This window comes from Amphibalanus amphitrite, unplaced genomic scaffold, assembly GCF_019059575.1.
Source record: "Amphibalanus amphitrite isolate SeventyFive unplaced genomic scaffold, NRLGWU_Aamphi_draft 000185F_arrow, whole genome shotgun sequence".
NCBI classification, from domain to species: Eukaryota; Metazoa; Arthropoda; class Thecostraca; order Balanomorpha; family Balanidae; genus Amphibalanus; species Amphibalanus amphitrite.
Window position 1 is genome coordinate 523495 of NW_024881680.1, and position 27078 is coordinate 550572.

Consider the following 27078-nt stretch of genomic DNA (forward strand, 5'->3'; position numbering starts at 1 on the left):
TGAAAGGCTCTTTGGGGTCCATCGGAGCGCTATAGGAATACAAGGGTAGCCTCTGGATCTCGGGGTCGGAGGACGGTAGTGTATGTAGACTAGAGGGCGCTTCGAGTGTGTTGAACAAGGGTTCCGTGGGGATGATTAGGGAAAGATCTGTAGTTTTGAGCGTGTCTGTTAGAGTACTCTGTTTTGAACTATGAGCAGCATCTTGAAACTGTTTTATATCCCTAGAACGCCTAGGGGGGGGGGGTTGTATCAACCCCCCCCTGAGGTTTTTTCGAAGTGCACGCTAAACGGCTTGTCGTAGCGGGCTGAAATTTTCAATACCCTCTGGGGCAACCTTTGCGCATCTTTTGCCGAAAAAAAATTGATCGGGTCATGTCTGTCAGGTCACGGAGTTATGACGTCATAAGAGTTACAGCCTCCGGCCGACAGTTACCAAACGTGTGCGCCGAATCCCCAGGTTTTCTGCCGGTGATACCCACATTGTTTGATGGATCATGATGAAACTTCCCATGCATGTTGGGGCAAGCATTGGCTATCGTGTGGTGCAAGAAAATTGACCGGGTCAGGTCAGGTCACGGAGCTATGACGTCACAAGAGGAACAGCGTCCGGTACTATTTTTGAAAAGCGCCCGAACCACTATTTTGCTAATTCTTGTCACCTCAATGGGAATATGCAGCAATATTAGCTTCTATAGGGAGCAAATGGACCTCCCAAATCCAAAAATACAATCAGATTTCAAAAAAATAAATTTTGATTTTTCGAATTTCTGCCGCCGACTGTGACCTTGCCGACTTCCGGCGCTCCCAACGCGCCATTTTTAGAGCTAGGGAAACGAAATACATACCAAACGATAGAGAATTGATCAAGAAACACGATAGTGAAGGTTTCAAGTCGATATCTCCCACCGTTTTGCCGCAATCGCCGCGGAAAGTTGAAAAAGTTTGATTTTTTCGGAAAATTTGACCTTTGACCGGTCATAAGTAGGTCAAATGTTGACCTAGGACCAAAAAATATACCACCAATCGCGAGATCTCGTTGAGAGCAATCCGTTGGTTTTTTCCGCTAAGCTCTACGACCTTCCGTTTCGAAACGCCAGGGGGGAGTCGGTCGTAACAACCCCCCCCCCCCCCTGGTCGTTCGTGTTATGAGAAATGGCCTGGTCGTGCGAGGGATATGCAATGCCAAGCGTTTATCCAGCATTTCAAAACAGTACACCACACACATAATATTGAACATACGGTAGAGGAAAGAAGCTGAAGGACTTCCTTCAAAAAATCCGCTACCCAGCTGCTACCATATCAAGCTTCTGAAGAGCTACCATATATAATTGTCGACAAATAGTTTCGTTTGTGGCGCAGCAAGTGCTTCTTGAGTGCTTCGCTTGGTGAATGTTATCATTCAAATTAGGTAATATTTATCCAATTTTCGGTTAGTGTATCATCAGCTATCACGCTGTCGAAACGTGAATAACCTGTTGAATTTTATTTGGAAGGTTGTCTGCTAGAAACTTAGCAAACAATAGTCAAGCCGGTCAAGCCTTTCCCGGTAAGTATCATTCTTTTCATTTCAATTTTATATCAATTTTGTAACTATGGGCTATGTTGATGTGTTAACTTAAGTGTCTCAATCTAGTTCACTTACAAAATTAAGATTCGAGTTTTATATTGTAGTGCAAGGTCTGTTGTGCACCTTTTCATTTTGCTGCATTTTCTGTTGCAAATAAGTTCTGTCTTATGTTTCACGGAGTTCAGTTAGGGAAACTACGAAGCAAAGATCCAAAAATTGATCGGTAAATGAATAGACTTTTGATGACCATATGTGAGCATAAATGCAGCCCTCGCTACTGCAGGTGATAAACAGTATAATGTGCCGGTACTTGCAGTATCTCCAATCGCGTCCACTTATCGAAGACTGGAGAGAAAAGGCTTCAATTTTCCGCTAGGAATTATCGTGATTGGATTAAATTCAGCAAATTCACTCAAAAATGGTGATAGGAAAATGGCTTTTCTGCAGTTTCTGGGCATCAAAATCAGCTGGCCATTCCATAAATGGATCGGTGTTTTGAAAGAAAATTGTTTAAAGATTTAATTTAATTACATTAAATAAATATATTTAACTTGTGTTACATGGAATAATGATAGGTAGGTAATGCAAACCTATCATTTTTAAATAAGTATGGTCTGTGTTATGTCTGTCAAATCAAAGCATACCTACAAGGCATATTTTGAAACCTTAGGCCAGAAAACAGCAGTATTGTATCATGTATGTGCCAAGTTGGTACCTACTACCTACAATTGTTATTTTAAGGATACTACCAGTAGAAATTCAGAAAACAGTTCTTTTGGACCCTCAGGCACCATTCGGAGACGAACTGATCCAGCTCTGCTCAGAATTGAGTACATCCCTTCGGAGAATCGCACACACCCGAGCGGCAAGGATGACCTCGATGGAGGTGGAGGCCGGCCCGTCGACCTCCGGCGCGGGCTCGGCGGCGGCGGAGGCGGCGCCGGGCCCCTCCAGCAGCGCCATCAGCGGGGTGATGGCCACGGGCAGCGCCAGCGTCACCGTTCAGCTGCACCCGCTGGTCATCCTCAACATCTCCGAGCACTGGACGCGCATCCGCGCACAGGAGGACTCGCCGCGCCAGGTGCTCGGCGCCATCATCGGACAGCAGAAGGGACGCAACGTCGAGATCATGAACTCGTACGAGCTAGTGTTTGACGAGGTGGACGGTCAGATCGTCATCGATGTCGAGTACTACAAGCTGAAGGAGTCGCAGTTCAAGCAGGTGTTCGAGCACATGGACATGCTGGGCTGGTACACGACCGGCGGCGCACCCAACGCCTCGGACATCAGCGTGCACAAGCAGATCTGCCAGCTGAACGAGAGCGCGCTGCTGCTGAAGCTGAACCCGCAGTCCATCAGCAGCGAGCTGCCCATCACGGTGCTCGAGTCGGTGATGGACCTGGTGGACGGCGAGGCACAGATGCTGCTGCTCGAGACCGGCTACACCCTCGCCACCGAGGAGGCCGAGCGTATCGGTGTGGACCACGTGGCGCGCGTCTCCGCCGGAGAGACGGACGACAAGTCCAAGGTGGCTGAGAGCCTGGTGCCGCAGCACTTTGCGCTGCAGATGCTGCGCAGTCGTGTGCGCCTCATCGTGCGCTACATCGAGGCGATGCAGGCGGGCGAGGTGCCGGTCAACTACGACATCCTTCGCGAGGCGTACAGCATCAGCCACCGGCTGCCGGTGCTGCAGTCGGCGCCCGTGGTGCAGGATCTCTTCACCCAGATGAACGACGTCACGCTCATGACGTACCTGGGAGCGCTCACCAAGGTCTGCTACCGAACCATGCAGTACATGAACAAGTTCAACACGCTCTATGACAAGCAGAGCATCGGGCGACGTATGCGCGGCATGTACTACTGAGATTCTGTGCTGTAGGACTGAACCGTTTGACAAGTGCTGGGCGCAGTGCCGGGTTCCATCCAGCGAGGTGGGGTCTGCCCGCGGGTGAGCGGTAGCGTCAGGTCGATGGTACGTACATTGGCAGTGAGAGAGCTGGACTGTACACTGTACAGTAACCTGTGACCCATGAGTTGGGTGAACTCTATGGTGTGTTCACTGATGCCGCTAAGCAGCAAACCAACTTTGACCGTCTAATAGACCTGGGAACTGCCGTTCGCTACGCTACGACTGTGCTGTGGCTGTACGAAAACAGGACTGTTTAAGGATATCATGCGTTTATAGGACAGTGTTGGCAGTTCCTGACGCATTCGACTGGTGGCGATGTCAAGCTCTGATGTCAAGGTTATTGTCGAATCTGCCTCAGTAACGCTGTTATGTGTAAAAGCGTCCCATATGACATGGGTTGAGCAAGAAGTGCGGGGATGCTGACCTTTTATGTCTTTGTTTGGTGTTATTTTTGTACTGGTCTGGAGGCTAGGTGTATATGATAGAATGTGCTGTGTTTGTGTTTACATCCACCAATATTTGAAAATTGCCTTCCGTCTTATAAATGGAAAAGTAAATTATAGTCGCTGATCCTGTAAAATAGGCAGTTTTCCTTCATTGAACCCAAGCATCTTTGCTCCCACGGGTGGGCTGTTGTCCTTTCAAATGATTCATGCGGCCCTGATTTTGATTATTTGAACTCCATGCTGAAATACACTTTTTGAATTCATGAATCCTGATATTCTTGACCTTGAGGAAGCAGTCATGATGTTTCATGTTTGTATGATTTGTATGATTTCAAGAATGAAAATTGTAGGCAATGGTACTTTGAGGTGTCTTTTTGAAAACATTTCCATGGAACACTGGATTCTGACCTCAAACACTGCGGCATATTCGGTCATATATTGAGTCCCACGACTACCTTATTACCCGCCACCTAGCGAGCACAGCACTTTCTGGCAACCACACGTTACGGCGTGTCCACTGGCCGGGGTTTCCATCTCTCCACCATATGCGCGGCTCCCAGGCGCAGCGCGAGCCGGCGCGGCACGTAACCGCCCAGCACCCAGGCACCTTGGGTTGCTGGACGTCCGACGGGCAATGATGCGACACAGACGATCCTCCAAAGTAAAACGACAAACACCGCACACAACTAATATCGACGACATTGTGGCCGGCAAATGGCCTTAGCCCCTGGCAGTTGACAAAACGATACAAACAAAATGAGGTATAAAAACACACCCATACCTCCCCGATCTAGAACGACATGGGCATCAAGAATGGGTCTCAGCACGCGGCAGGTCGTCCCCTCCCCCTCCCCCCTTCTCAACAGGAGAGCCAGAGTCTGAGCAACATCGCCCACCAACTATCACAGCAGTCTATAGCGCCGGTTATCCTGCGCCCAACTCGTCGTCGTCCGTCGAGATCGGCGCAGGTTTGAGACACACATGGCAGGCTATGACACATCAGCCAGTGCTGATGGTCCTGCAGCCCCCACACAAGGATTGCACAGGTCACTAGCAGACCATCTAGTGATGGTCCTACCCTGTTGTTGCGCGGCACCTTCACGACAGTGTGCGTCAACTCGCGCACGAGGGGTCTCGACTCCGTCTTACCATTAGATCAAACATTCGCCCTTCGTGAAGGCGTCTCACATCATCGTGAAGCTAGTTACAAGCGTCGGCCATCTTAACAAAACATCGATTAGTTTGTCACAACCGCATATATCGCACAAATGGGTAGGTACTGGCTCGTTCTGACGTTTCGTCCTGTCTCTGAAAGATCCGCGACGTCGTCCGGTTGCTGAAGGTTCAGCTCCTTCAGTCCTTGTGGAGTTTCTCCCGCTGCTGGGGAGGTTCGGCCAGCTGTCTTCCCACGCTGCCGATGGTGATACCGGCAGAGAAGGCGACAAACGGGAACCACGCTTTCAGTCGCGACAGCTCCAGTGACGTCCCACTGCGTGTCACACGGAGAACGGGGATTGAGTTAAAACGGGCGGCGTTCAGAGATGGCAGCTAACTGATGGGGACGGTCGTCCGTTTTGGGGGGATGGGTCAGCTGTCTCTATTGTAGCTGTCAGCTGTCTCATATAGGGTACCTGCTATAGAGCAGGATCACAAAAACAACACTTATTCTGCGTTCTGAACCTTGAATCTGTGTCGCATGCCACCTGTTACCCGTGACTCTTGCAGAAAATCGTTTGAGCTTGCAAGAGCAATAAACACATCTCGCGTCACAACGGACAGGCTGCAAGCGTATGGACTGGCTGCAGAGTAATTTTCCCTTGGTATAGCGTGAAATATGTGATCTTTACTTAGATGAATGCATGGTTAAGTGTAGTACGAGTATCAGCACGCAAAAAGTACCAATTATCAGGGCAAGTGTTATAAAAGAGTGTCGGCTCACCTAAAGACGATTCGCAGCACCAGATAGTAGGCGACCACGTGCGCCACGGCGGCCGCCAGCGAGGCGATCACAAAGCCGCACGTGGTGCGGTCGAACGTCCACCAGAGCGCCAGGCTGAGCAGCGCCAGCGTCCAAGCCAGCTCGGCGTCCGTGGCAAAGTGGAACCGGCTGTTGGCGTGGTTGATGCCGACGAAGAGGGCCAGACAGCGCGTGACGGAGGCCCAGTCGCGGCCCGACGCCGGCTGGGAGTTGAGCCACCGGTCGAACAGCGGGTACGCCAGGCCGACGATAACTGAAAGGAAAAAGGAGGGAAGAGTCTGAGCTGACGAACGTGGCCACTTAACGATCACGAGGTGTATGCACTGTGCATCGTCTCCATCGCCATTCTCACAGATTGACGTGCCAGGCGAACGGGACCCGACCAAACATTTCGTGACGCACTCTTTACTCGGCTCGTCTACCGATGTTGAAAACAGTCGTCTAACACGTTCAAGTTATTATAACTGTAGCAGTACCACCACACAAAGTCTCAAAGGTCAAGGCTCAATCCTGTAAATCCTCATTGATTTTCTAGTCGCGCACGGTTGATTGTTAGGGTTTCTCCGAACTGGTCGCCCTCGATTCGCCTCTGCGACAAAAAAAAAAACGACAACATGCGCCGCTTCAGAGAGATAAAAACTCGCCAATTCATGAATGCCTAACATGACGCAGCAGTGGCCCTTGATCGCTCGACTACGCCACCTCGGTCTCAGACATTGTTTGGACACAAGGCTCGTGAGTGGCGCCGGTTCAAGTGGTGACGTCACCCGTCCGTTGTACCCCCCCCCCCCCGGGGGAGGGGGCCTCCTCACGTGTCCTGCCGGGGATTAGCACGTGCAGTGGCGCCTCTGAGATATGGATTGTATACAATGCACCGGGGTGGGTACTGCACAGTAGGTATAGCAGAGGCGGTGTCAGGAACCACAAGCGTGGAGCAGTGAAACGGCGGGCGACGGCGGCTGGTGAAAGCATAGAAGAGGGTGAGCGTCGAAACAGACAGAGTTTGAGGGAGAGAGAGTAGGCCGGAACGTTCGAGCCGCATGTGTGTGAGAACCACTGAAAGCGACAGTGAGAAAAGAGGTAGAAAGCGAGGGGAGACGTCGAGAGAGAGAGAGAGAGGGGGAGAGAGAGAGTCACGTACTGGCAGCGACGCCGGCGAGCGGTGCGACCAGCAGACTCCAGCGGAGTAGCGCCGCCCAGTCGAGCGGCTCCTCGCGGGCGTGCCAGGAGGCGCGCATCAGCCGCAGGACGGCCGTGGCCACACAGCCCCACGAGAAGAGCACCGAGCCGCGCCACAGGTCCGACATGGCCGCTGGAACAGGTCACAGAGCGTCAGAAAGAGCGGCTGACCTCAGAGACAACGGACACACAGTGTACTGTGAGACAGGACCTCAGACATGCCACACAAAGTTAGAACTGTGACATGATCTTTCCTAAACGGGGCACCAGAATCAGAAGTACCTAACTATGGCTAAACGCGGTCACACGTCACACGACGCCAAACATTATTGATTCTTGGTGACCTTTGAACAGGTCATGCAGGGCAAAGCGCGACAAAGCCGGACGCAGAGGTCACATTTGTCCGTTTCACCACTACACCATCTGGCTCTAAGTGGCATAATGACAGGAACAAATTAGCAAACAGACGTGATGGCGAGACAGACGACTTCAGGCCAGATAACATGACGGGGTAAAATGGTAAAGACAGCGGTAAGGGCTAGGAGATTGTAACAACTATAACCGTACAATGTGAAGCGCGTGAAACGACTGGTCCCGTCTCACGACTGGTCTGGGAGTGTAGGTATGGATGAAACCGATCATTACGCGGACGGCCTTGTTACTTACCTTTTTTTCTTAATTCGTCGTCCTATCTGCAGGTATTCCAGCTACCAGAGCAGCTCTCTGGCCCGCCCCCGGCCGACTGGATCTGGATGAGCTTGGGTCGAAGGTGCCAGGTCCGGCGATCCACACCTATACGATCCAGACAGCCCACCGATCGATGAAGACTTTTGCCCACTCGGCTCCCGAGCTTCACTGGCGACACAAACTCCGCTCCCACTCCAACCAAACTCTAAACCGCACTGCTAACGAACTCAGCAGCCTCGCGGCCGGCGGCCGTTGTCGCAGCTCCCCCTCCCCTCCGTCCCCATCGGGCGTTCCCCCGCCCACCCTCGCGCCACGCCGACCAAGGCTGGCGGCTGCGGGGCGCGTATATATCTTTCCCGAGCGAAAAAAACAAACATTCCAGTTTTTTGGCGCTTTTGTTTCAATTGTGGTGGTTCTGTTCGAAGGCTCATACAGATGGTGTTTGCGCAAAATTTCTTACGGGAAATCACCGACTATTTAGTGTCGACAGCTGCATATTACCTTTTTGAACACGCCTCCATCACTGCTTGTTTATTGGCTGTCTGTTGTATTGGGCTGTGTTGCTGTATAGTGTATATACCGTGTGTTTTGCTGGGTGATTGTGATAATATTTTGATGATTAACCTTTTTATTCAGCGGTAGATAATTCTAAAAATCCCAGGGGGTGCTACAAACCCCTAATTATCCACCCCTGTTTTTTTATTTTAAGTTCCATCCAGTACCAGTATGAGTGTTTATGGCAATGGAAGGTAGGTGAAACATTTCATTATTGTAATTTTAATCTTTTGAGACATGAATTTCAACATTCTCTTGAGAGCCTGAGAGCATTCATGCCAAGGTTTCTGAGTCTGTTTCATGATAAAGAGACAATATTTATAATGGAGTCAACTTGTGGGTCAAGTCAGCAGAACTTGAACTTGATAAATGAGTACCTATGACATCACCTCTACACCTGTCGCCTCCTGTATTGTAGTGATGGCAGGTTCAATGCTGAGTCTCAGAATAATAGCCAGCGAGCGTATACTGTTGTTTTGTATTTCTATGCCCGATCGGCCCCAATGTCTTGCATTTCTAAATATTGAACTGTAATGAATGAGACGCTGTAATGAGGTACTGTAATGAAAAGACTGCCTCAGACTGCAAGGTTCTATTTAACCAAATATGACTGCATGTCTGCTACAGAATGAAACACTGACAAACACTGACACTGACATCAGGCACTGACAAAGTGAATGCACAAGAACGATAAGGACTTCTGGACTTCAGAGCAAGAGATACACCTGACGCTCAGGAACGCTGCTGTCACCACATATAGCATACAGCACCTGGTCGTGCCCATCATTAGCCTACAAGCCCCACCAGACGCTAACCGGCCACGATTTTCTGCATCGATTTTCTGCATCCCCTGCATCGTTCATCACAGATGGCTATAATTAGGATCTGAATGCCAAAATTCATGGGTAGGAAGTTGCTTTCAAGCACTGTCCAGCTCTCAAATGGGCGATAGCCACAACGCCCCCTGCAGTCGCACTAGTCTTAAAATTGATACATCCACTCTACTTACAGGCACGGTGTATATTCAACCCAAAATGCACATAAATATCACAACAAAACAAACCTATTCCCTGCATGACCATGTGAGTAGCACTCCCCGCTAGCTGCGCTTCAGTTTATCCCCGACCCGCTCCCTGACCGCCTGGAGGAGGCGGAGCTCGCTGTACACCGCCGCGGCCACCACGGCGGCCCCACAGAGCGCGCCCACAGCCACATGGGCGGCGGCGGAGCTGGGGTACAGCCAGCTCTCGGAGCCGGCTGCCAGCAGGCCGGCGGTCACCAGCGCGGCAGCCACGGCGGGCGGCGGGCGGAGACCGAGTAGCGGCGGCACGGACACCGCCGGCTCCAGCGGCAGACCGGCCACGAACCGGTAACTGGCGACACACGGGGCGGGGACAGGGTGAGAGAGGTACGGGACACTGTATCGGGCATCAGCGACACACGGGGTGGGGACAGGGTGAAAGGGGTACGGGACACTGCATCAAGCGCCAGCAACACACTGGACGGGGCGAGCGGGCAGCAGCAGCAGAAAATGGGACGAAGACATGATGGTTGAGAGTGGCACGGGGCACTGTATCGGGAACCAGCAGCATACGGGGAGGGGACGGGATGACAATTGAGAGGGGTGCAGGACACTATTGGGGACAGCAGACATTCGTATCAGTCGTGGACGGGTGAAGTAACGAGATCCAAGTATATCGAGATCGGCGATAAAGCGTGATATTGACTATCCATGACAGATTGGATAATGATGTAAATAATTAGACCAATTAGGACAAATCAAATCTATTCAAAAACACAAAAACTCACCAAACGTATATCCTGGTCAGCATATTGACGCAGTTGGCGAGGATAAATCCAACCCCGCCGAATAGCCTAGTAAAGATCCCTGTCGAGATGACGAATATCACAGATAGCAGCACCATCTTCCGGTTATACCTGAAACACCGGAAAACGCCACAACACCTGTCAAAGCGCCCGATAGTAGCGTTCCTAGCTTCACTTTATCGACACAACTGGCCAGCCTTTCTACTTCGCCTTTAGCCGCAAAAGGCAGTCTAACAACAAAAACCAACATGAGAACGTCATTTCCTAATCCGCTCAGCCTCTACCGACTAATTTACCTCACTCCTTACTAAGCCACCGACCATTTCCCGACTGCTTTCCATAAACCCTCCACGGCACTTACCCATTGATCTGTTCCTGGCGCATCACCGCGAACGTGTAGCACTCCAGCACTCCGTTCACCGCCAGTAGGAGCACGTAGGCGCACTGGGCGCGCAGCAAACTGACGGCCGGACCGGCGGCCAGCAGGGCGCCGCCGTACAGCCGCAGCAGCAGGGGGGGGGGGGGGGTAGCTCCAGCCGAACGTGACGGCAACCAGACCGAGCAGGCTCATGGCGCGCAGCAGGTCGTGCAGAACCCGGCCCGCCGCGGCAGACACCGGCTGCAGGGAGAGGGGGTAGGGTCAGACTCATAGCGCGGAGTAGGTCGTGTAGCACCCGGCCCGGCCCGCCACCGCAGACACCGGCTGGAGGGGGAGGGAGCTGTCAGGCACCGGCTGGAGGAGAGGTGCCAAACTGTCCCCTTCCAGTGACTGGCGAGAAGGGGAGAGATGGCCAGAAGGATAGAAGCTGGGCAATAAAACAAACCGAATGACAAAAAAGACACCAAGATGAAGATCACAACGACTGGCAGTAAGGACTTATAGCGGAGATGAAGAGTAGCTACGAGTATAATTGGCTAATATCAGAGGAGTGTGTGCTTACAGCTTTTTCGGCGCCTTACCGGGCATCGACACACTGTGGTCAACGTTACTGATATTTTCACCAAATGCCACTACTCCTCAGTAAAAAAAAAACACAAAAAAAACTAACATCAATCACCTCCTACCACACAATCAGCCACGTTGCCACCTACCTTTCCCCGTTCCACTGTGCGCGAGAAGTAGACGTAGGCGTTCTTCTCGACTGGCTGAAAGAGGAAGCGGGCCGCCAGGCTGCCCAGGTTGGCCACCACGTCGTACAGGCCCTGCTCGGAGAAGTCGAGCAGGTGGAAGGCGGTCATCAGGTAGCGCTCGCCCTCCGTCAGCAACTGCTTCAGCATTTTTCAGCAAATTCAGAGCAAAATTCAGCAAAATTAGCATTTTTCTTATGGAGTACACACTACAGTTCTGGTGAGAAAATAGCATATGTTCTACTTAGGAACTCAGACATTGGATGCATCACTGATGCATGATAGGAAAAAAGTAAAGGGTGCATACCTGACATTGATGATGCCCAGCACATCAGATGTAATATACCGGAGAATGACTGCATTTGTGATGAATGTGAACACTCAGTAGGTTATCTGAAAGACATTTGTAGGTATAGCTTCAGCATCAATATGTGCAACACAGACCATGCTATTATGGGCCCTGTTTCACCGGTGATGGCAGCACGCTGCTATCACACGTGTCAAATTGGGTTTCCACGGAAACATCAGCAAACCATGACGCCGTCAATCTGTGTGATGTCATCAAACATTGCTGCCAACAGCTTCACGGTCGTGCGATCAAACACATCGCATTCAACGAAACAGCAACTCTGTTCCAAACGCAGCTCACAGATTACACGAAACGTCATAAGTGTGACCTCATCACATTACGTCAGCTCGCGCAATTTGATAGTAGCATGCTGCTATCAACGGTGAAACAGGGCCCTGGTCTCTGCAGCATATAGGTACCTACTTCATTGGTGGAAAATCCCAGGGGGTGCTACAAACCCCTAATTATCCACCCCTCTTTTTTATTTTAAGTTCCATCCAGTACCAATATGAGTGTTTATGGCTTGGAAGGTAGGTGAAACATTTCATTATTGTAATTTTAATCTTTTGAGACCTGAATTTCAACATTCTCTTGAGAGCCTGAGAGCATTCATGCCAAGGTTTCTGAGTCTGTTTCATGATAAAGAGACAATATTTATAATGGAGTCAACTTGTGGGTCTCTACCGCTGAATAAAAAGGTTAATCATCAGAATATTATCACAATCACCCAGCAACACACGGTATATACAGCAACACAGCCCAAATCCCAATACCACGGACAGCCAATAAACAAGCAGTGATGGAGGCGTGTTCAAAAAGTTAATATGCAGCTGTCGACACTAAATAGTCGGTGATTTTCCGTTAGAAATTTTGCGCAAACACCATCTGTATGAGCCTTCGAACAGAACCACCATAATTGAAACAAAAGCGCCAAAAAACTGGAATGTTTGTTTTTTTCGCTCGGGAAAGATATATACGCCTGCGGGGCCGCCACAAGGCCTCCCACCAGCTGATACTCGAATGACTGGCCGTCGACCAATCGGCGGCCGAGCTGGCGCCTACGTCACGCGTCGTTCGGGGTCGGCCGAGCGTCGGTGCACGACCGGTGCTGTCGGGTGCAAAGGCGACCCCAGGCCCCATCGGCCGCGCCGGCGACAGGTTCGCGGCGCCGGCTGTCGATTGTCCGACACCGATGTATACCATTTCCTCTTCCGGCACGGGTGTACTGTGGCGCACCGTTCGGTGCCTTTGAAGAGCCGCAGTGGCCCAGAAAGCAGAAACTTACATAAACGTTTCATTTTTTTTTTTTTGTCTCCTAACGGGCCGATGACGCTCTTTGTTGTTCTGGCGACGAATGTTTCTGTAAAAACGTTGTAGGTCATGCTTTGTTTACGTGTAATCGCATTCGTCCTGTTTTCTCATTCATTCATTCATTCATTCATTCATTCATTCATTCATTCATTCATTCATTCATTCATTCATTCATTCATTCATTCATTCATTCATTCATACATTCACTCATATATTCATTCATTCATTCATACATTCACTCATACATTCATTCATTCATTCATACATTTATTCATTCATTCATTCATTTCATTTCATTCATTTCATTCATTCATTCATTCATTCATCCTCCAGTCATTCATTCATTCATTCATTCATGATTCAGTTGCTCAAGCTGTTATTTACGTTATTGTTGCCTTCCAACAAAACAGACTACTAAACATTGAAAAGCATCGGTGGGGAAATGTTCTTCAAACACATATTCTGCTATTTGAGGTCACTGGTACCAGGTCAGGTCACAGAGGTGGGTCAGGTCATTGAGGGTCACAATATGAAAATATCATGTGATGCATATTTTACGGTCCATTTTATATGCCAAATACGATTATATGGGTTAGGCAGCCTTTGGGGTCAGGTTAGATTATGTTCTGGTGAATGTCAGGTCAAGGTCAGGCCAAATTAGGTCAAATTTCAAAGTTGATATTTTTGCATAAAATGGGTATCGATTCGATGCAGCTCGTCACGGGGGGAGTTCATTGGTGGTTTTTGTTTTGCGCTACGTGGTCTAGAATCGCCAAAAATTGAGTTCAAAAATTTGACGTCATCAGTTTTGAGCTTTTTTTTGCTATAACTTGGCCAAAAAGGAGGTATCGATCTAAAATTTGGTATATAGATAGAAAAGGGTAGGGACTATCACATATATTCCGGTTTTCTATTTTCGGTTTTTTTTTTTGTTTTTTTTTTTGCGTTTAAAAAATCAATTTTTTGAATTTTGGGGTCAAAATCCTAGAATTATGAAAATCCGAGATAGCAGTTTTGTAGCGCTGCCTTTTGTTTACATGACCATATAAAGAACTTTGAAATTGCTTGATAACTGTAGCTTTTGTGAAGGTTTCAAGATTTCATGTTTTTTGCTCATTTTTGCTCGAACATGAACTCAGCTTGACCTCAATAACTCCTGACCTAAGGTGATCTTAGACTTGAAATTTTGTGTGAAGGTGTCAAATTGATGCCCGTGAAGGTACTGAGTATTTGGCGGCGCTGCCCGCCGCCGTTTTCTTGTTATTCAGGAAAAACCACAGGGGGGGCAAATTGCCCCCCCCCCCCAGCGGGGCGAGGGTTAAGACCTGGTGACCTGACCTGAAGAGACTGAGACCTGAAATTTTCAGAATATGTGCCAAAAGGTGGTTGCCCCAGAGGGTGTCCGCAGTTTATACGTTATTTGCGAAATCCTTGGGAGGGGGGGGGTGATTACCCCCCCCCCCCCTCCTCGCCGGGCAAGGGTTAATTCAAGAATACTCGATTGATAGCGAAAAGGGCCGCACGGCACGACTGATGGTGCATGTCAGTCACCTATAGACAATCCATTAACAGTAGGTATAATCTAGTAGTGTCCTGCTGCAATCATATACCCTGTATAAATATTTCAGTAAAGTAGTCTTGCCTATGCATAAATACAGGATGAACTTAGAAAATGAAATATTGAGCTCACTTACGTCCGTTCTAACCAAATGCTAAGCGACAGTTAAATAACCAGTGCAGTGGCTTAATACAATATACCCTGGACCACCGTACATGTACAGTCCACAGCAGAAGTAATGTGGGGTTTCAGTCATGGGTATGTTCTGCTTCTGAAGCTTAGGAACGATTTACCAGACTACAATGAAACTTTGAATGTAGCTTATATGTATCGTCACCCTTGTAGCTGCAACTTTAGCTACTGATATCTTCTTTTCGATCACTCCGCATTGAACAATCGCCAGTCAAAGCCAACCGTTGAGATTGGTAAAACCCTACATTACTTTAGCGGTGGGCTGTACGTACAATACATTGTGCAAAGCCGACAGCGATCAAACCTGGCTTATGACAGCCGTTTCGTGGTGCGGCTTTGTGCTATGTTGTAGTTTAGGCGAACGTGTCTGTGAGGCTGTTTGCTGCATTGAAGCATAAAGATATAGGCAAACGTGCCTGTAGGGCTGCGTGGTTAATGGAGTGTTGGCTGAATTGATCTTGGACTGCCTGTGTTCGTGTTCGCTGTAATTGAGTGTTCGTGTGTTTCCGAAGTACATACGCATGCACACAGCGCATGGTGAACGAATTATCCTTGAAGGTACGGTTCAATGGCTGAATGACATGTGTTAACAGGTCAAAAGAGGACGTACAGTCACCAGCACTTGCTACCCATCACCCCCGGACGGCGGGGGAGCAAGCTACCACCGCCCCTGCGAGACTAGCGCCGCCATGCGCCAAGAAGTGGAAACACCACGTGACTGAGGCCACGTGAGGGCAGGGTCACGTGATGGAGGGGCGGAGCATAGTAGCTTTTGCGCCCGACACTAACTGAAATGCGGCGCTGTGATTGGGCGCCTTAGCATGAATGAAGCCCCGGCGCCAGAATCAGCCGTTCGCCTTATATGGAAAGTGAGCCTTTGCGTTTCAGCTTTCTGTATTGGTTTGAGAGCCACGGCACCATACGAATTGTGAGCCCCTTTGAACAGGTCACCGCCCGAGGCACTGAGGCGACGGCTGTGCCGGGCAAAGTCTTGCCTGGTGGGAGAGGTGGGCCAGGGAAAGTGCGATCGAGCAGCCACTGGGATGTGGATTGGTAATATCCAACCGCGACAAACGATGTCAGCAGCCTCTTCTCGTGTCATAGACAGTGTCTATGACACGAAATCTAGACAGACAACGTGGGCAGTGCCCAATCAAAGGCTACTAAACGATCCAGTTAAGAAGTTGGCGAGGTAGCGAGACAAAATAAAAAGTTTTTAATTTGATTTTGGTTGACAAATGACATACAAGTCCGCTGTGATGGACCAAAAAAGGAGCTGAGCAGTTCATACAACTTCTAAAAAGCTCAACGGATTAAAAATTCAAAAAATAAATGTTAAAATTCAGCCTGCATGTTTAAACTCTGCTCCGGCGCTGGCAGGGAGCTTATATTGCCACTTGCAATTCAACTACGTTGTAATATAACCAAGAGTTCTGTGAGAGCAGCAACTGAAAGCCCCGTTGAGGGGGAGGGCGGCGCGAAACGGCCCCATCTCTCCTTTTCAGTCGATATCTCCTAAAGTATAGCAAATGTCGCCACCAAACTTTCAAGACCCCTCCCGGGCATCATTTTTACACCTTGTGACCAATTTTTTCCAGAGCTCTTATGAAAGGTTAGTCACAAATGACGTCAGAGGGATGCCATGTTCTGTCATTTTCGACCCAATAAAAGGTTTAGCGGGAAGAGCTGTCACGCTTACAGTTTTGAAGATAACGAAAAATATTCATGATAAAAAAGATTTAAAATAAACAGCGCTACCAAATGCTAACTCTTATTTCCAAACAAAAATTGATTTTGACCATCAAAACAATAGAAGTATAACACCCCGAAAATACCAACAACTTTCAAAATTAAAACTGAAATATATGTTATAGAACTATCTGCTCTAGATATGCCAAACTTAAACTCGATAGCTCCATTTTTAGCAAAGTTATGGCAAAAAAACTACTCAAAATTTATTACGTAAAATTTTCAAATTCAGTTTTTAGCCGTCACAGAACACACAAAGCAAGCCATAGGCCACCATTGGATTTCCTGTGATGAGCTGCATCGAATAGATATTCCTTTTATGCAAAATATCAACTTTGAAATTTGACCTTCTTTGACCTGACCATGACCTGACCTCCACCAGAATATAATCTAAACTGGCCCCAATGGCCGTCTAGCTCACACCATTGAATTTTAAATGTAAAATTGGCCATAAAACATGTATCACACGACCCTAGCATAGTTGGGTTCATATTGTGACCCTTAGTGACCTAACCTCTGTGAACTGACCTGGCATCAATGACCTCTTTAGGCAACATATGTATTAGACAACCAACGCTCCATCGATGTTTTTCGATAACATGCCTTTTATTTGATGTGTTAACTGACTGTAACCACGGCTGTAACGCATTCCTTAGACTAAATCGGTGAAAAAATGCGAACTTTGACCTGACTTGTGACGTCATGGGTTGCATCCAGCACCTAGGTCAACGAAACCTGGTAACAAGATAGTTCCCTGGTGGGGCCATGAAACGCTCTTTGAATGTTTAAAATCGGTCGGTAGCTTTCCGAGATCTCAGGTGGAGGGCGAAACGGCTGCACCACCCCATCAGGTGGTAGAGTCCGCCAATAGCCCCAGGGGGCGCGGAATATTTATTCACTCATACAGTGTCATTTATTTTGAGAACACCTTTCTCACGCCATGACATGGTCCTCTCGTAATAGAACGAGATGAGGAGTGTTTTCACGCCTCCTTATGCACGGCTCTAAGTGTCATTGAGCTATCAACTGTCAGCGGTTTTCGGACAATGAAGTTCTTAGTTCTTACTGAATCAAATTTTATTTCAAACGATTGTCACTGTGCTAGTTTTCTTCTTATACGTTATTGAGAAGCGCTGAAGAAGTCTTTGATAGACGAAACCGGTCCGCTTATTCTTTTTCTAATTGTTATTTGAATATATTCGTAGACTACTGGCTCTTTACTACAAAATTTGAGAATGTTTGGTATTACTTTGACCTGAACGATTGCACCTGAATTTTCCCTCTTGAATTATTATGGAGTATGGACAGCTCGCGAAATTAACTTCAACCTAAACTACCGATAAGCAGAAGAAAATCCGATACAAGCCTACCTCAATCCTCTCACCTTATTCAACCGTTGAAACGTTAAAGGCATTTGTTCAGTCCGAGTCGCTATGTCGACCACCCGCGCCGTGCTGGGGGGAGGGTTTACGCCCTTCCCCTTCAGGTTTTTCGCGAATATCTCAAAAACGGCAACGCGACGCGTATAGCGTCATTCAAGGTCATGTCACCAGGTAACGTCAAGTGACCTTACCTCAGAAAAAAAATTGAAAGCTCGTTGTAGCTACACCGACTGAGCGATCACTTTAAAACTTTCAGTAATTGCTTAGGGTAACAGTATGTATAAAATGGATACCTCGGATTTTTTATGTCTGTGACCTAAGGTCAGGTCAGCTTTGCGACTGCTCCATTAGGTATAAGTCAATGGGAGAAAATTGAAATGCGCCTCTTTTGGACGAATTTCGTTCTACACCCTCTCAAACATCGGTCCATAGGTAAACATGACACACTGAATCGGAAAATGGCACCTGTGACCCCTGTGTGTGCCCCTGAGGTCATTTTAGGACATAAAAAGTCTTCAGCAGTTTTTTTACTTTTGACAGAGACGTGCTAGAGCGGTGAAAACACCGTTGATCTGAGGTCAAATTTGAGGTCAATCAGAGCGGTGCCCTCTGGGGGCTAAACCGTTGATCTGAGTTCAAATTTGAGGACGGTTGGCGAAAAAGCGTTAAAAGAGCTATCGAATGCGCTTTTCCGCGGCGCTGTAGCTCTATTGGTTCCCGAGTTAGCCGTCGGGTGTTCGAAATCGTGGAAATCAACAAAATTTGACCTTTGATGAACCCTGGTGACCTGATCTTTGCCCTGACCTTAAAATGAACGAGAGATTTACCCCTTATTTTTGACGCTCTCTCGATTGTCGCTTACCGCGTGTCGCTACGTGGCCCAGGAGCCGAGTTAGACGGAGGGGCGTAAAACGCCCCCCCCCCCCCCTCCCAGCACTCGATGGAAAGTTCATGCCACCAACACGGCGCGGGTTAATTGTTCATGTTAGCTAGCTCCTGCTGTAAGCTGTGGAGTCGTGGGCCTGATCTTGAAGGAACTGGGCCTAACATTTTCATAGCAAACGTAAAAAATGTTTAATAGGTTGTGCAAAATAAATAGCATCTTTTATGAAACATTTGCCAAGCCTTCAACATCATCCCCAGACCCCATTAGTGCCGAGCTCCCAACGACGACCATAAAAGCGTCCCCATCCCGTCATAGGCGGTCACCTGTCCGTGCTTCTATCCTCAGGATACTGAAATCCTTCTCCTCCAAACCGCAACCCCCCTCCGGGCTGGACAGGCAACTTTATCTCATGCGGGCTGCTCCCTTGGAGCGGCACCGCTGCTCCTGAGGGAGCGCACCCCGTAGCCGGGTGCAGTGAGTGCCTTGGGGCTGGGTGGCCTGTCCTCTGGACGGGCTCAACCCCGGTGACTCACTAGGGTGCCTGCCCAGACCAATGTCTCCCCCTAATTCCTATCATCCTTCCGGCTCTGCAATGGTCTTGTCGACCGAAAGGGCCTAACCCAACAAAACAAACAAACAAAGTCATAGGCGGCGGAATGGGGAAGGCACCGGGGCACCGTTCCCCCCTTTGATTTTGGCATTTCAACATTAGCCCTATGAGCGTTGCATGGAAATAATAGGACCAAAAGTCGGCAGAGCCCCCCCCCCCCCCCTTAATTGAAGGTGTTCTACCGCTACTGCATCCCGTCCGAACGTGGGTTTATCACAAGGAAGCTAAGATTTAATTTCCAATCCGAAGCTGTAATGATGGAAAGCAAATTTGCATTTTACATGTGAAACAAGCTGACACAACTAAATATTTCCTCTCTCGCTCCCTCTCACTGATTTACCCACTGCCCTCTTTATCATTTTACCCTCTCTGGTTTTCCTTTTCAGTTTTTTCTCTCTCTCTTTTCTCTCCTCCCGTCCTTATCCGTTCCCTCCAGTCTTTCTTAGCTCCCTCTCTCTCGCTTTCGCTCTCTCTCTCTCTCTCTCTCTCTCTCTCTCTCTCTCTCTCTCTCTCTCTCTCTCTCTCTCTCTCTCTCTCTCTCTCTCTCTCTCGCTCTCGCTCTCGCTCTCGCTCTCTCTCTCTCTCTCTCTCTCTCTCTCTCTCTCTCGCTCTCTCTCTCGCTCTCTCTCTCTCTCTCGCGCTCTCTCTCTCTCTGGCTCTCTCTCTCTCTCTCTATTTCTCTCTGTCTCCCCTCTCTCTCTCTCTCCTCTCTCTCTCTTTCTCTCTCTCCTCTCTCTTTCTCTCTCCTCTCTCTCCCTCTCCATCTCCCTCTCTCTCCTCTCTCTTTCTCTCTCTCCCTCTCTCTCTCTCCCTCCATCTCCCTCTCTCTCTCTCTCTCTCTCTCTCTCTCTCTCTCTCTCTCTCTCTTTCCTCACAATATTCTCGACTGTCACAGCGTTGTAGGGCTTGTTTCCAGACAGGTCCAGGCGCTCCCCACTCCGCAGGCCCCAGCCCACACGGCCCAACCGCTCAAACACCCTCCGGCGGATGACCTCTGACCTCGGCGACCTGACCCCAGCCGACCGATCGCGTCCCTCTCCACGCCTCCACCCCGCTTCCCCCACTACAGCTGCGTAGTAATTGTAGCGTGTGCAAAGATCACGTGACATTATTTACTTCTGCGGCTTGTTCGGCTGACAAGAGATGGCACTAGTGGTCTGTGGATCAGAGGCGGGGCTAGGTTCTACGACTTCTTGGGGCACACTTTAGGGCAGAAAAGAGGTTTTTTGGCTCCCCATCCCAAAATGCTTCGAATATAGGTACAAAAGCAAGTTAGATATTCGAAACTCGGAGGACCAAACGGATCGTTTGACGTATCTTGCGCGACTGACAATTGATCGGTCTTCAAACTACTTAACAAAAACGAGGTGATTAGTAGCAAGTGCTGGTGACTGTACGTCGCGCTGCATATGCATATATAATTAGTTTTCCTACGACATTCACCATGCAAATCAGAATGCTAGAAAACATACGCATATAGGCTTATATCACGTGCCTTTGAAAACTCATATGGCTTGTACGATTTGTAAACGTTTTTTGTAGCTTTTCATATTTTCACTAACAAAGTTTTTGATTCAAATTTATTAAAACGCATCTTGATAACACAGTATCTGCTCTCAATATCAATGGTATAGGTACCAAAGCAAGATAACTTTAAACAAACATATTGCTAGCATAACACATTGCTGTTTGATGACTATCTGAAACGTTTACAGAGAACTAAACGCACAGCACAGAAAATATGTAGGTAGCTTTTATCGCTAAATCAAGGGCACGGCACCCAAAAGCAAGCGGTCGTCCGGTCTCTGGGGAAATCAGAGCTGCAAACGGTGGTTATTGACCACTAGTTTGAAGTACAGTGCCACTCATTGGTCGTACTTTACGACACCGGTCACAGGTCGTGCAGTCTCGATACTGGTCGTACAACACCTGCCCCGGGTCGTACACACCGATCACGGGTCGTACAGCCACGTGGCGAACACGGACGGGTGACCGGTCACCACCTGATTGCCCTCGAACCTCAGGTGAACGCTGCTGGCGAACACGGCCGGCTGACAGACCAGCTGGCGGCTGAAGTGCAGCGGCGCCGCCAGCTCGGCGGCGGCTGTCGCGCACGGCATCTCGCCGCCGTCCGGCAGCGACACCGTGACGCGCACCTCGGCCTGCCTCGTCTGCCCGCCCTCGTACCTCACCGAGTGCAGCTGGAACACGCTGCCCAGGTGCAGCGTCATCCCGGCAGCGTCCCGCTCCCAGCTGCGGCCGACCGCCTCGTCCCGACCGACAAACTGGCACATGGAGAAGAGCTGCGCGCCGCACGCTATGTCGTTGAGATGGTAGTCGCTGTCAATGTTGACGTAAACGCAGGATGACTGGTCCGAGTTGGGCTCACCGGGTGACCAGTGCAGCTCAGTGACGGTGCCACTGCGACTCGAGACGAACGTCGACCGCTGGCTGGTGAAGGTGAGCGTGTCATCGAGGCCGACAAAGACCCCGCGACGCTGGTATTGCGCCGTGCCCCCCGCGAGGTGAGGTGATTGGACGGACATCAGATCCCGCACAACGGAGAGGATGTGTTCGCGAGACTCCGCCGGGTAGAGGATGCCGCCCTCCTCAGCACAGGCTCGGTGTGCGTCAGGCGCGGTGAGAAGGGTCGTGTTCTTCAGAGCGAAGTATCCAGCAGGACCTTCGACGTAGTGCTCGGGAGGTGATCCGGCGGGGCGAGGAAACTTGATCGCCTGCACTCCGCTGTCAACGTCAGCTGCATTCATCGAGGAACTGGCCTGGACCCGCGAGAAGAGCTCGCAGAGCACACCTCCTGCACCGTCGTCGACAGCACGGACTAGTAGACAGTTGGGCCTCCACCTGCAGCGCGAGGGACACTGCTCCGCAGAGTTTGCCGTAACAGAGCCGAGCAGCGAGCTGCGGTCCGGGATGGCCGACACTTGCCCCGTGAAGGGCACCCCGGTTGTAGGCAGCAGGCAGGCATTGAGCAGGGTCCGCATGTTCTCGGCGCAGGCGCAGACGCCGTCTTGGCATACCGCCGGCCCCACCATGGCGGAACAGTCGTCCACCGTCGTGCACTTGTCTCCGGGCATCCCTGAGAGGGCAGGCGGCCGGTCAGACGCCGAGAAAAGCAGCTAAACTATAAAATTTATTCCCTGATAAAAACTCCTACAGCGGCAGCATTAGCTTGGAGGACTGGCCAATCACAGTCAGCCTATATTTGACGCCGCCTACCATCCGTGACCCTTTGAAGGTCAGCGGCACTCAGTCCGCAAATCTTTCGTGATGACGGCATGAGGTAATCAACTGCGACTTATGAGTAATCGACTAAGAGGCTCAGTGCTTACCGACCTACAAGGATCCTGACTGGGCAATGCTTCCTAAAACACATGCAATCCAGGCAGCAAACTAGCGTATACAAACAGAGTGGTGCCCAATGGCTCGGATCGCATACCTAAGTTTCCTGAGTCAGCCACTTCCAAATATTACCTCTACTTGAAACTGCAACCAAGTAGTTCAAGAAGAACGTATTTCATCAGCAATAAAAGCAATGTTAGACAGAGAGTTCTTTAGCAATAAAGACAGAATAGTGAACGTGTCAAATGCATTTTAGGCTACATACATAGTTAACAACTACCGATGCTTTTATTTGCGCCGCAGCAGACAGGGTAAAACCTCTTTGCGGTCTGCTCGTATAATAGTCGAATGCGCTGGTAGTGCCTCATGTTCAATGGACCGCAGACATTTTATTACCCCGTCGATGGCCATTAACATATGCCTACATGCGTTTGGTTCTGGAATATAGCGCCAAATGTCCAAAGAAAGCGTTTTTAAAACTCGCTGAGCACTTCCATTAAGGCACCTCGGTAGATTGGTTTGAAAAACAAATCGTGACACACTCGTACGCTCACTTACGTTCACTTGAAGATGCTAATTTTGCAGCCGTGCAGGATTGCATACCTACTCCTATATGTAAAAAAGCCTGGCCTGGATAGTCGATAGTGGCTAGGTATGTAGTCTCGTTACTCCTCCATCCACATAGCAGATATACTCGTAGGTCCAAAGGCTTCCATGCATATTCACAGGCTTACGACTGTTATCAACAGCATCGACATTTTATCAGTTACCCATGACATGAGAATACTTCGGGTTCTCCAAATTTTGTTAGTTTGCAATTAGGTAGCTCTCCAAACTTCGGCACGTTGAGTCGGGCAAATGCGTTTTGACGGGCCCACCAAATGCATAGCCGTAATTGATGCACTTTTTCTTTTGTGATGAAAGCGTAAGAAAATGTAAGACCGCCCATATACGAAGCTCAAATTTGTTTGCCCTACACTTATGATGCAGTGTCTATTCCTGTGCGCTGACGGCGCGCGAAAGGTAACAACCAATGAATTAGCATGCGAAGACAGTTGTCGCAATGAATATCCGACGACCTTAGTGAATCCCATTTCGGCTCTCTACACATGGTACGTTTACGGGCAGATCCATGTGTAACTCAACTAGGTTTAACAGCTTAAAACTCCCAGCTTGCTGCCATTTGGTCCCTTAACACCAAACAAACAAACATACAAACAAACATCGTGGAGAAAAGTAATACGTCTGTGATATCCGCGCAGACCTGTCCACAGAATGCGATGGCCGCTGACATTACCGTGATTGGAGAGAAGCTAGGCAAGAATCTGGCGATCCTCCCTACCTTGGCCTGCGCGGTGTGTGAACAGCCAGGGCTGGTCCGAGGGTTTGGTGTTGTTGTACATAGGAGGCCGGGCCGAGAGGTGACAGTCGCCGCCGGCGACATTGTAGGCCACTCCAAGACAGTTGGGCCGCGCCTGACACATGGCCAGACACAAACCTGGCGGTGAGACAATACTCAGACGGCTGCGGTGCAGAAGCTGGAAACGGTTGGAGTGACATATAATGGAATGATAGAAATACAAAATGGCGGGAAAATATCGTTTATGACAACACAATTATTCTTAAACACATGGAATAATGATTTATGGTGTCCGCGCCTGTTTGGAAGAAAAAGTCTCATTCCTTTCATTTTTTCTCTACAAATAGCAGCTGAGTCACTATAGACTTGTTATTATTAGGTACAATCCATTCCATACCCCTCACTCCATACAGTGTAAAAATGTATCAGGATAGTCTAAAATTACCTCAGCGATGCGTCAATTTTTGCCAATTTTGAAAAAATGAAATTCATCCGAGCATTGCTATTGCGCGTATTTTTAAGATTTTAATTAATTTCCTTGCACAAGATACCACGGGTAAGCCAGTTTATTAAAATGTGATCTTGGAGTTTCAAATGATAAAAAATGAAACGATAAAAGCAGTAGTAAAAAAGCATCCTTCCATTTCTTCCTAATAGATTTTTGCCTTTGTGACTATGCCATAGGGGCTGTTCAGTGTGCAACTTAACCCGGCCGGGCCCGAGGGGTAATGCCAACCACCGCAGCCCGGGGGGGGGGCGTTTTTCGCCCCCTGTCTTACTCCGTAAATAAGGGAGCTACGGAAACAAAAGCGATACCAAACGAAAGGTCCTTACGAGACAATTCTAAAGCGCCTAAAATTTTTGACCTCAGGTCAATTTTCAAGGTCAGAGGTCAAGGTCAAAGGCAAAAACCGGCACATGTGTAGTGATCTCAAAGTAAGCCTTCTAGAGGACGGCAGGCGGCATCAAACCGGCAAAATTGGGTGTCAAACGAAAGAAGAGAATCTGAGGATACCGAAAATGTGCTCAAAATCAAAGGTCAAGGTCAAGGTCACGCTCAAAATTGACCTCAAACTTGGCACTTTTTCGCACATCTTGAGTGCTAACTTTCAAGATGTTTTGAAATGTTTTGAGGCTTATCAGCTCCCTATTTGTGGTTCCTCTTACGATACAAGGCTGCTCAAAGGTCAAGGTCACAGAAGAGTATCCCTGCTAGAGGCTATTTCACTAATTCAAGTTAGTAATAATAAATAAGACAATTTTGCCATCCGGAAGCTCTAAATGAAGGCTTAGAGGAAAATAGATGCCAGATTCGTGATCAGCGGGTACAAATCCATCATAAACGACCTTTCATGTGTCAAGGTCAACCAGAGGTCATTCGAGGTCACATGAGGTCAACATAAAACTTGACCTTTTCCGAACAAAATATATATCATTCGACGCGGCTTGACAAGGCGAATGCGATGGTACCACTGCCGTAGCTCTAGGACCATTTTTGTCGAAGTTATTTGCGAAAAACTAAAACCACATTTCGGGGTCGCTGACCTGACCTCTGACCTCAGGTCACCAAAACTATTTTTCTATTTTTCTCTAGGTCAAACGCTACAGAACCGTGCTCGTAATTTGTCTTTATCTCTAAAACTCTATTTTTAGCAGCTATTTGAAGTTTGCGTCTGTGACGCCGAAGTTTGCCGTGCAGGGGTCTAGAAAAATGGACCTTATGACGTCATCAAGGGGGCTAGGTCCAAATTTTTTACCGCAAAAGATGTCAAATTGATGGGGAAAAGGTACTGAAAGTTTTGCTTTCCTATCCCTAAGCGTTCGGGAGCTATCGCAAATATTCGCCAGGGGGGGGGGCGAAAAACGCCCCCCGGGCCCGCGACTTCATATGAAAAATAATGATAGCATCCAAGGCACAGGTGAAGTTTTGCCTTTCCGAATAACGAACTATTTATTGTGTAGGTATATAACTTACGTCTTACATTGTTTGAGTTAGGTATGGGATTCGTTTAACTTTGTCTCACACTCGACTTTATGATCTTAATTTCAATTTTCGACAAAATTATGGTCTAAATCAAAAATACCACGACACTGTAATGCATCGTAAACGTAACCAAGAAAATGCCTCCCACTACGCCTTCCCCCAACAAAATCCGTCTGGCATATAAACTGATGGACTAACAAAAGATCATGGAGGTCAGCCCATACTTCGGTTTCAGCGCGTCGTTTCAGTAGCACGGTGTCACAATACTCACACTGATCTGTGTTCTGGAAGCTGTGGCTGAGTCCGTCTGGCCAGAAGGTCCTGGGCTCCTCGTAAAATGGCTGAAGTCTCGAATCGGCAGCCATCTGCGCGAGGCCTCTGTCGGCGACCTGTAGCGTCAGCCAGACGAGAACGGACACCCGGCAGAGTCGCAGTCCTGCCATGGTTCGGCAGGCCTTCTAAGGTCACAGGTGACCGCTCTAAGGTGAGTAGCACGCCTCAGGTGTGTGTGTGTGCTTTGAGAGTGCCCCGGTGCCAGGACCGGGCGTGACCGGCCCCCGCTGCGGTCTGCCCCAAACGCAGCGACGGCGCGCCGGTGCACCACGCGTCGGTGGAGCGGCGCGCACTGCGACACTTCGCGTGCTTGGCTGTTAGTGGTGCCAGTCGGAATTCGGACCTTCGGAATTACAATTTTGTTCAATCTCCAATTCGGAATTTGGTCGGACAGAGGCTTTGGACAAGATTGGACAGTCACTTACCACACCTCAGCCTTTTTATAATGTAATCGTTTATTGCATTGAAGACGAATATATGTACCTACTATAAAACTAAGATCTTGATATGATAACCATTTTTGGGCTGGTAATAGTGCGTTAAAAGCAAATTGAATAACGAATTTAAGTGTGTTTGGAAAACAAATATTAACAAATAATTGCGTAGTTTTCGGGCACTTTTAGACAAATGGCTGGCTTGGACATTTTTGGACGGACAGTCGACGAAACTATCCGGATATTGGACGAACATTTGACTTACATTTTCTGAAAATGACACCACCATTGAAC

General features: G+C 48.8%; 4 protein-coding genes across 8 annotated transcripts; 1 reads left to right on the forward strand and 3 right to left on the reverse strand.

Annotated features, from left to right (window-relative positions):
* Nucleotides 1–1309: 1309 nt before the first annotated feature.
* Nucleotides 1310–4189, forward strand: LOC122384273 (COP9 signalosome complex subunit 6-like). Its single transcript, XM_043371495.1, has 2 exons — nt 1310–1546; nt 2355–4189. The coding sequence occupies exon 2, from the start codon at nt 2439–2441 to the stop codon at nt 3429–3431; it is 993 nt and encodes a 330-aa protein (XP_043227430.1). The 5' UTR covers nt 1310–1546; nt 2355–2438; the 3' UTR covers nt 3432–4189.
* A 154-nt stretch (nt 4190–4343) lies between these two features.
* On the reverse strand, nt 4344–8107 carry LOC122384274 (insulin-induced gene 1 protein-like). Its single transcript, XM_043371496.1, has 4 exons — nt 7746–8107; nt 7042–7212; nt 5862–6153; nt 4344–5411 (listed from the first exon to the last, which is right to left on the reverse strand). The coding sequence occupies exons 2-4, from the start codon at nt 7205–7207 to the stop codon at nt 5276–5278; spliced, it is 594 nt and encodes a 197-aa protein (XP_043227431.1). The 5' UTR covers nt 7208–7212; nt 7746–8107; the 3' UTR covers nt 4344–5275.
* Nucleotides 8108–8898: 791 nt separating this feature from the next.
* Nucleotides 8899–12562, reverse strand: LOC122384276 (protein RFT1 homolog). Of its 5 annotated transcripts, none has more exons than XR_006257007.1 (6): nt 12374–12389; nt 11584–11669; nt 11241–11414; nt 10510–10767; nt 10131–10259; nt 8899–9694 (listed from the first exon to the last, which is right to left on the reverse strand). XR_006257007.1 is itself a non-coding variant. In XM_043371499.1 (6 exons), the coding sequence occupies exons 4-6, from the start codon at nt 10530–10532 to the stop codon at nt 9421–9423; spliced, it is 426 nt and encodes a 141-aa protein (XP_043227434.1). In that variant the 5' UTR covers nt 10533–10767; nt 11241–11351; nt 11584–11669; nt 12406–12562; the 3' UTR covers nt 8899–9420. The 5 variants fall into 5 exon arrangements, 4 of the variants coding, with proteins under 4 accessions (XP_043227434.1, XP_043227433.1, XP_043227435.1 ...); XM_043371499.1 differs by lacking the exon at nt 12374–12389 and adding an exon at nt 12406–12562 and having other exon boundaries at nt 11241–11351; XM_043371498.1 differs by having other exon boundaries at nt 11241–11351; nt 12365–12562.
* Nucleotides 12563–20879: 8317 nt separating this feature from the next.
* On the reverse strand, nt 20880–26644 carry LOC122384288. The gene is made up of 3 exons (XM_043371564.1): nt 26289–26644; nt 24016–24171; nt 20880–22410 (listed from the first exon to the last, which is right to left on the reverse strand). Exons 1-3 carry the CDS (start codon nt 26458–26460, stop codon nt 21266–21268), a joined length of 1473 nt encoding a protein of 490 aa, XP_043227499.1. The 5' UTR covers nt 26461–26644; the 3' UTR covers nt 20880–21265.
* Nucleotides 26645–27078: the final 434 nt, after the last annotated feature.

Coding starts and splice junctions, on each gene's coding strand:
- LOC122384288 (XM_043371564.1), bottom strand. CDS start 26,460: ATGGCAGGACTGCGACTCTGCCGGGTGTCCGTTCTCGTCTGGCTGACG. Junction 24,172..26,288: donor CTTCCAGAACACAGATCAGT/GTGAGTATTGTG, acceptor TCTCACCGCCAG/GTTTGTGTCTGGCCATGTGT. Junction 22,411..24,015: donor CACACACCGCGCAGGCCAAG/GTAGGGAGGATC, acceptor CTGCCCTCTCAG/GGATGCCCGGAGACAAGTGC.
- LOC122384276 (XM_043371499.1), bottom strand. CDS start 10,532: ATGCGCCAGGAACAGATCAATGG. Junction 10,260..10,509: donor CGCCAGGAACAGATCAATGG/GTAAGTGCCGTG, acceptor CCGGTGTTTCAG/GTATAACCGGAAGATGGTGC. Junction 9,695..10,130: donor CTGACCAGGATATACGTTTG/GTGAGTTTTTGT, acceptor GTGTGTCGCCAG/TTACCGGTTCGTGGCCGGTC.
- LOC122384274 (XM_043371496.1), bottom strand. CDS start 7,207: ATGTCGGACCTGTGGCGCGGCTCGGTGCTCTTCTCGTGGGGCTGTGTG. Junction 6,154..7,041: donor GCTCGCCGGCGTCGCTGCCA/GTACGTGACTCT, acceptor TTTTCCTTTCAG/TTATCGTCGGCCTGGCGTAC. Junction 5,412..5,861: donor GTGCTGCGAATCGTCTTTAG/GTGAGCCGACAC, acceptor TGTGACACGCAG/TGGGACGTCACTGGAGCTGT.
- LOC122384273 (XM_043371495.1), top strand. CDS start 2,439: ATGACCTCGATGGAGGTGGAGGCCGGCCCGTCGACCTCCGGCGCGGGC.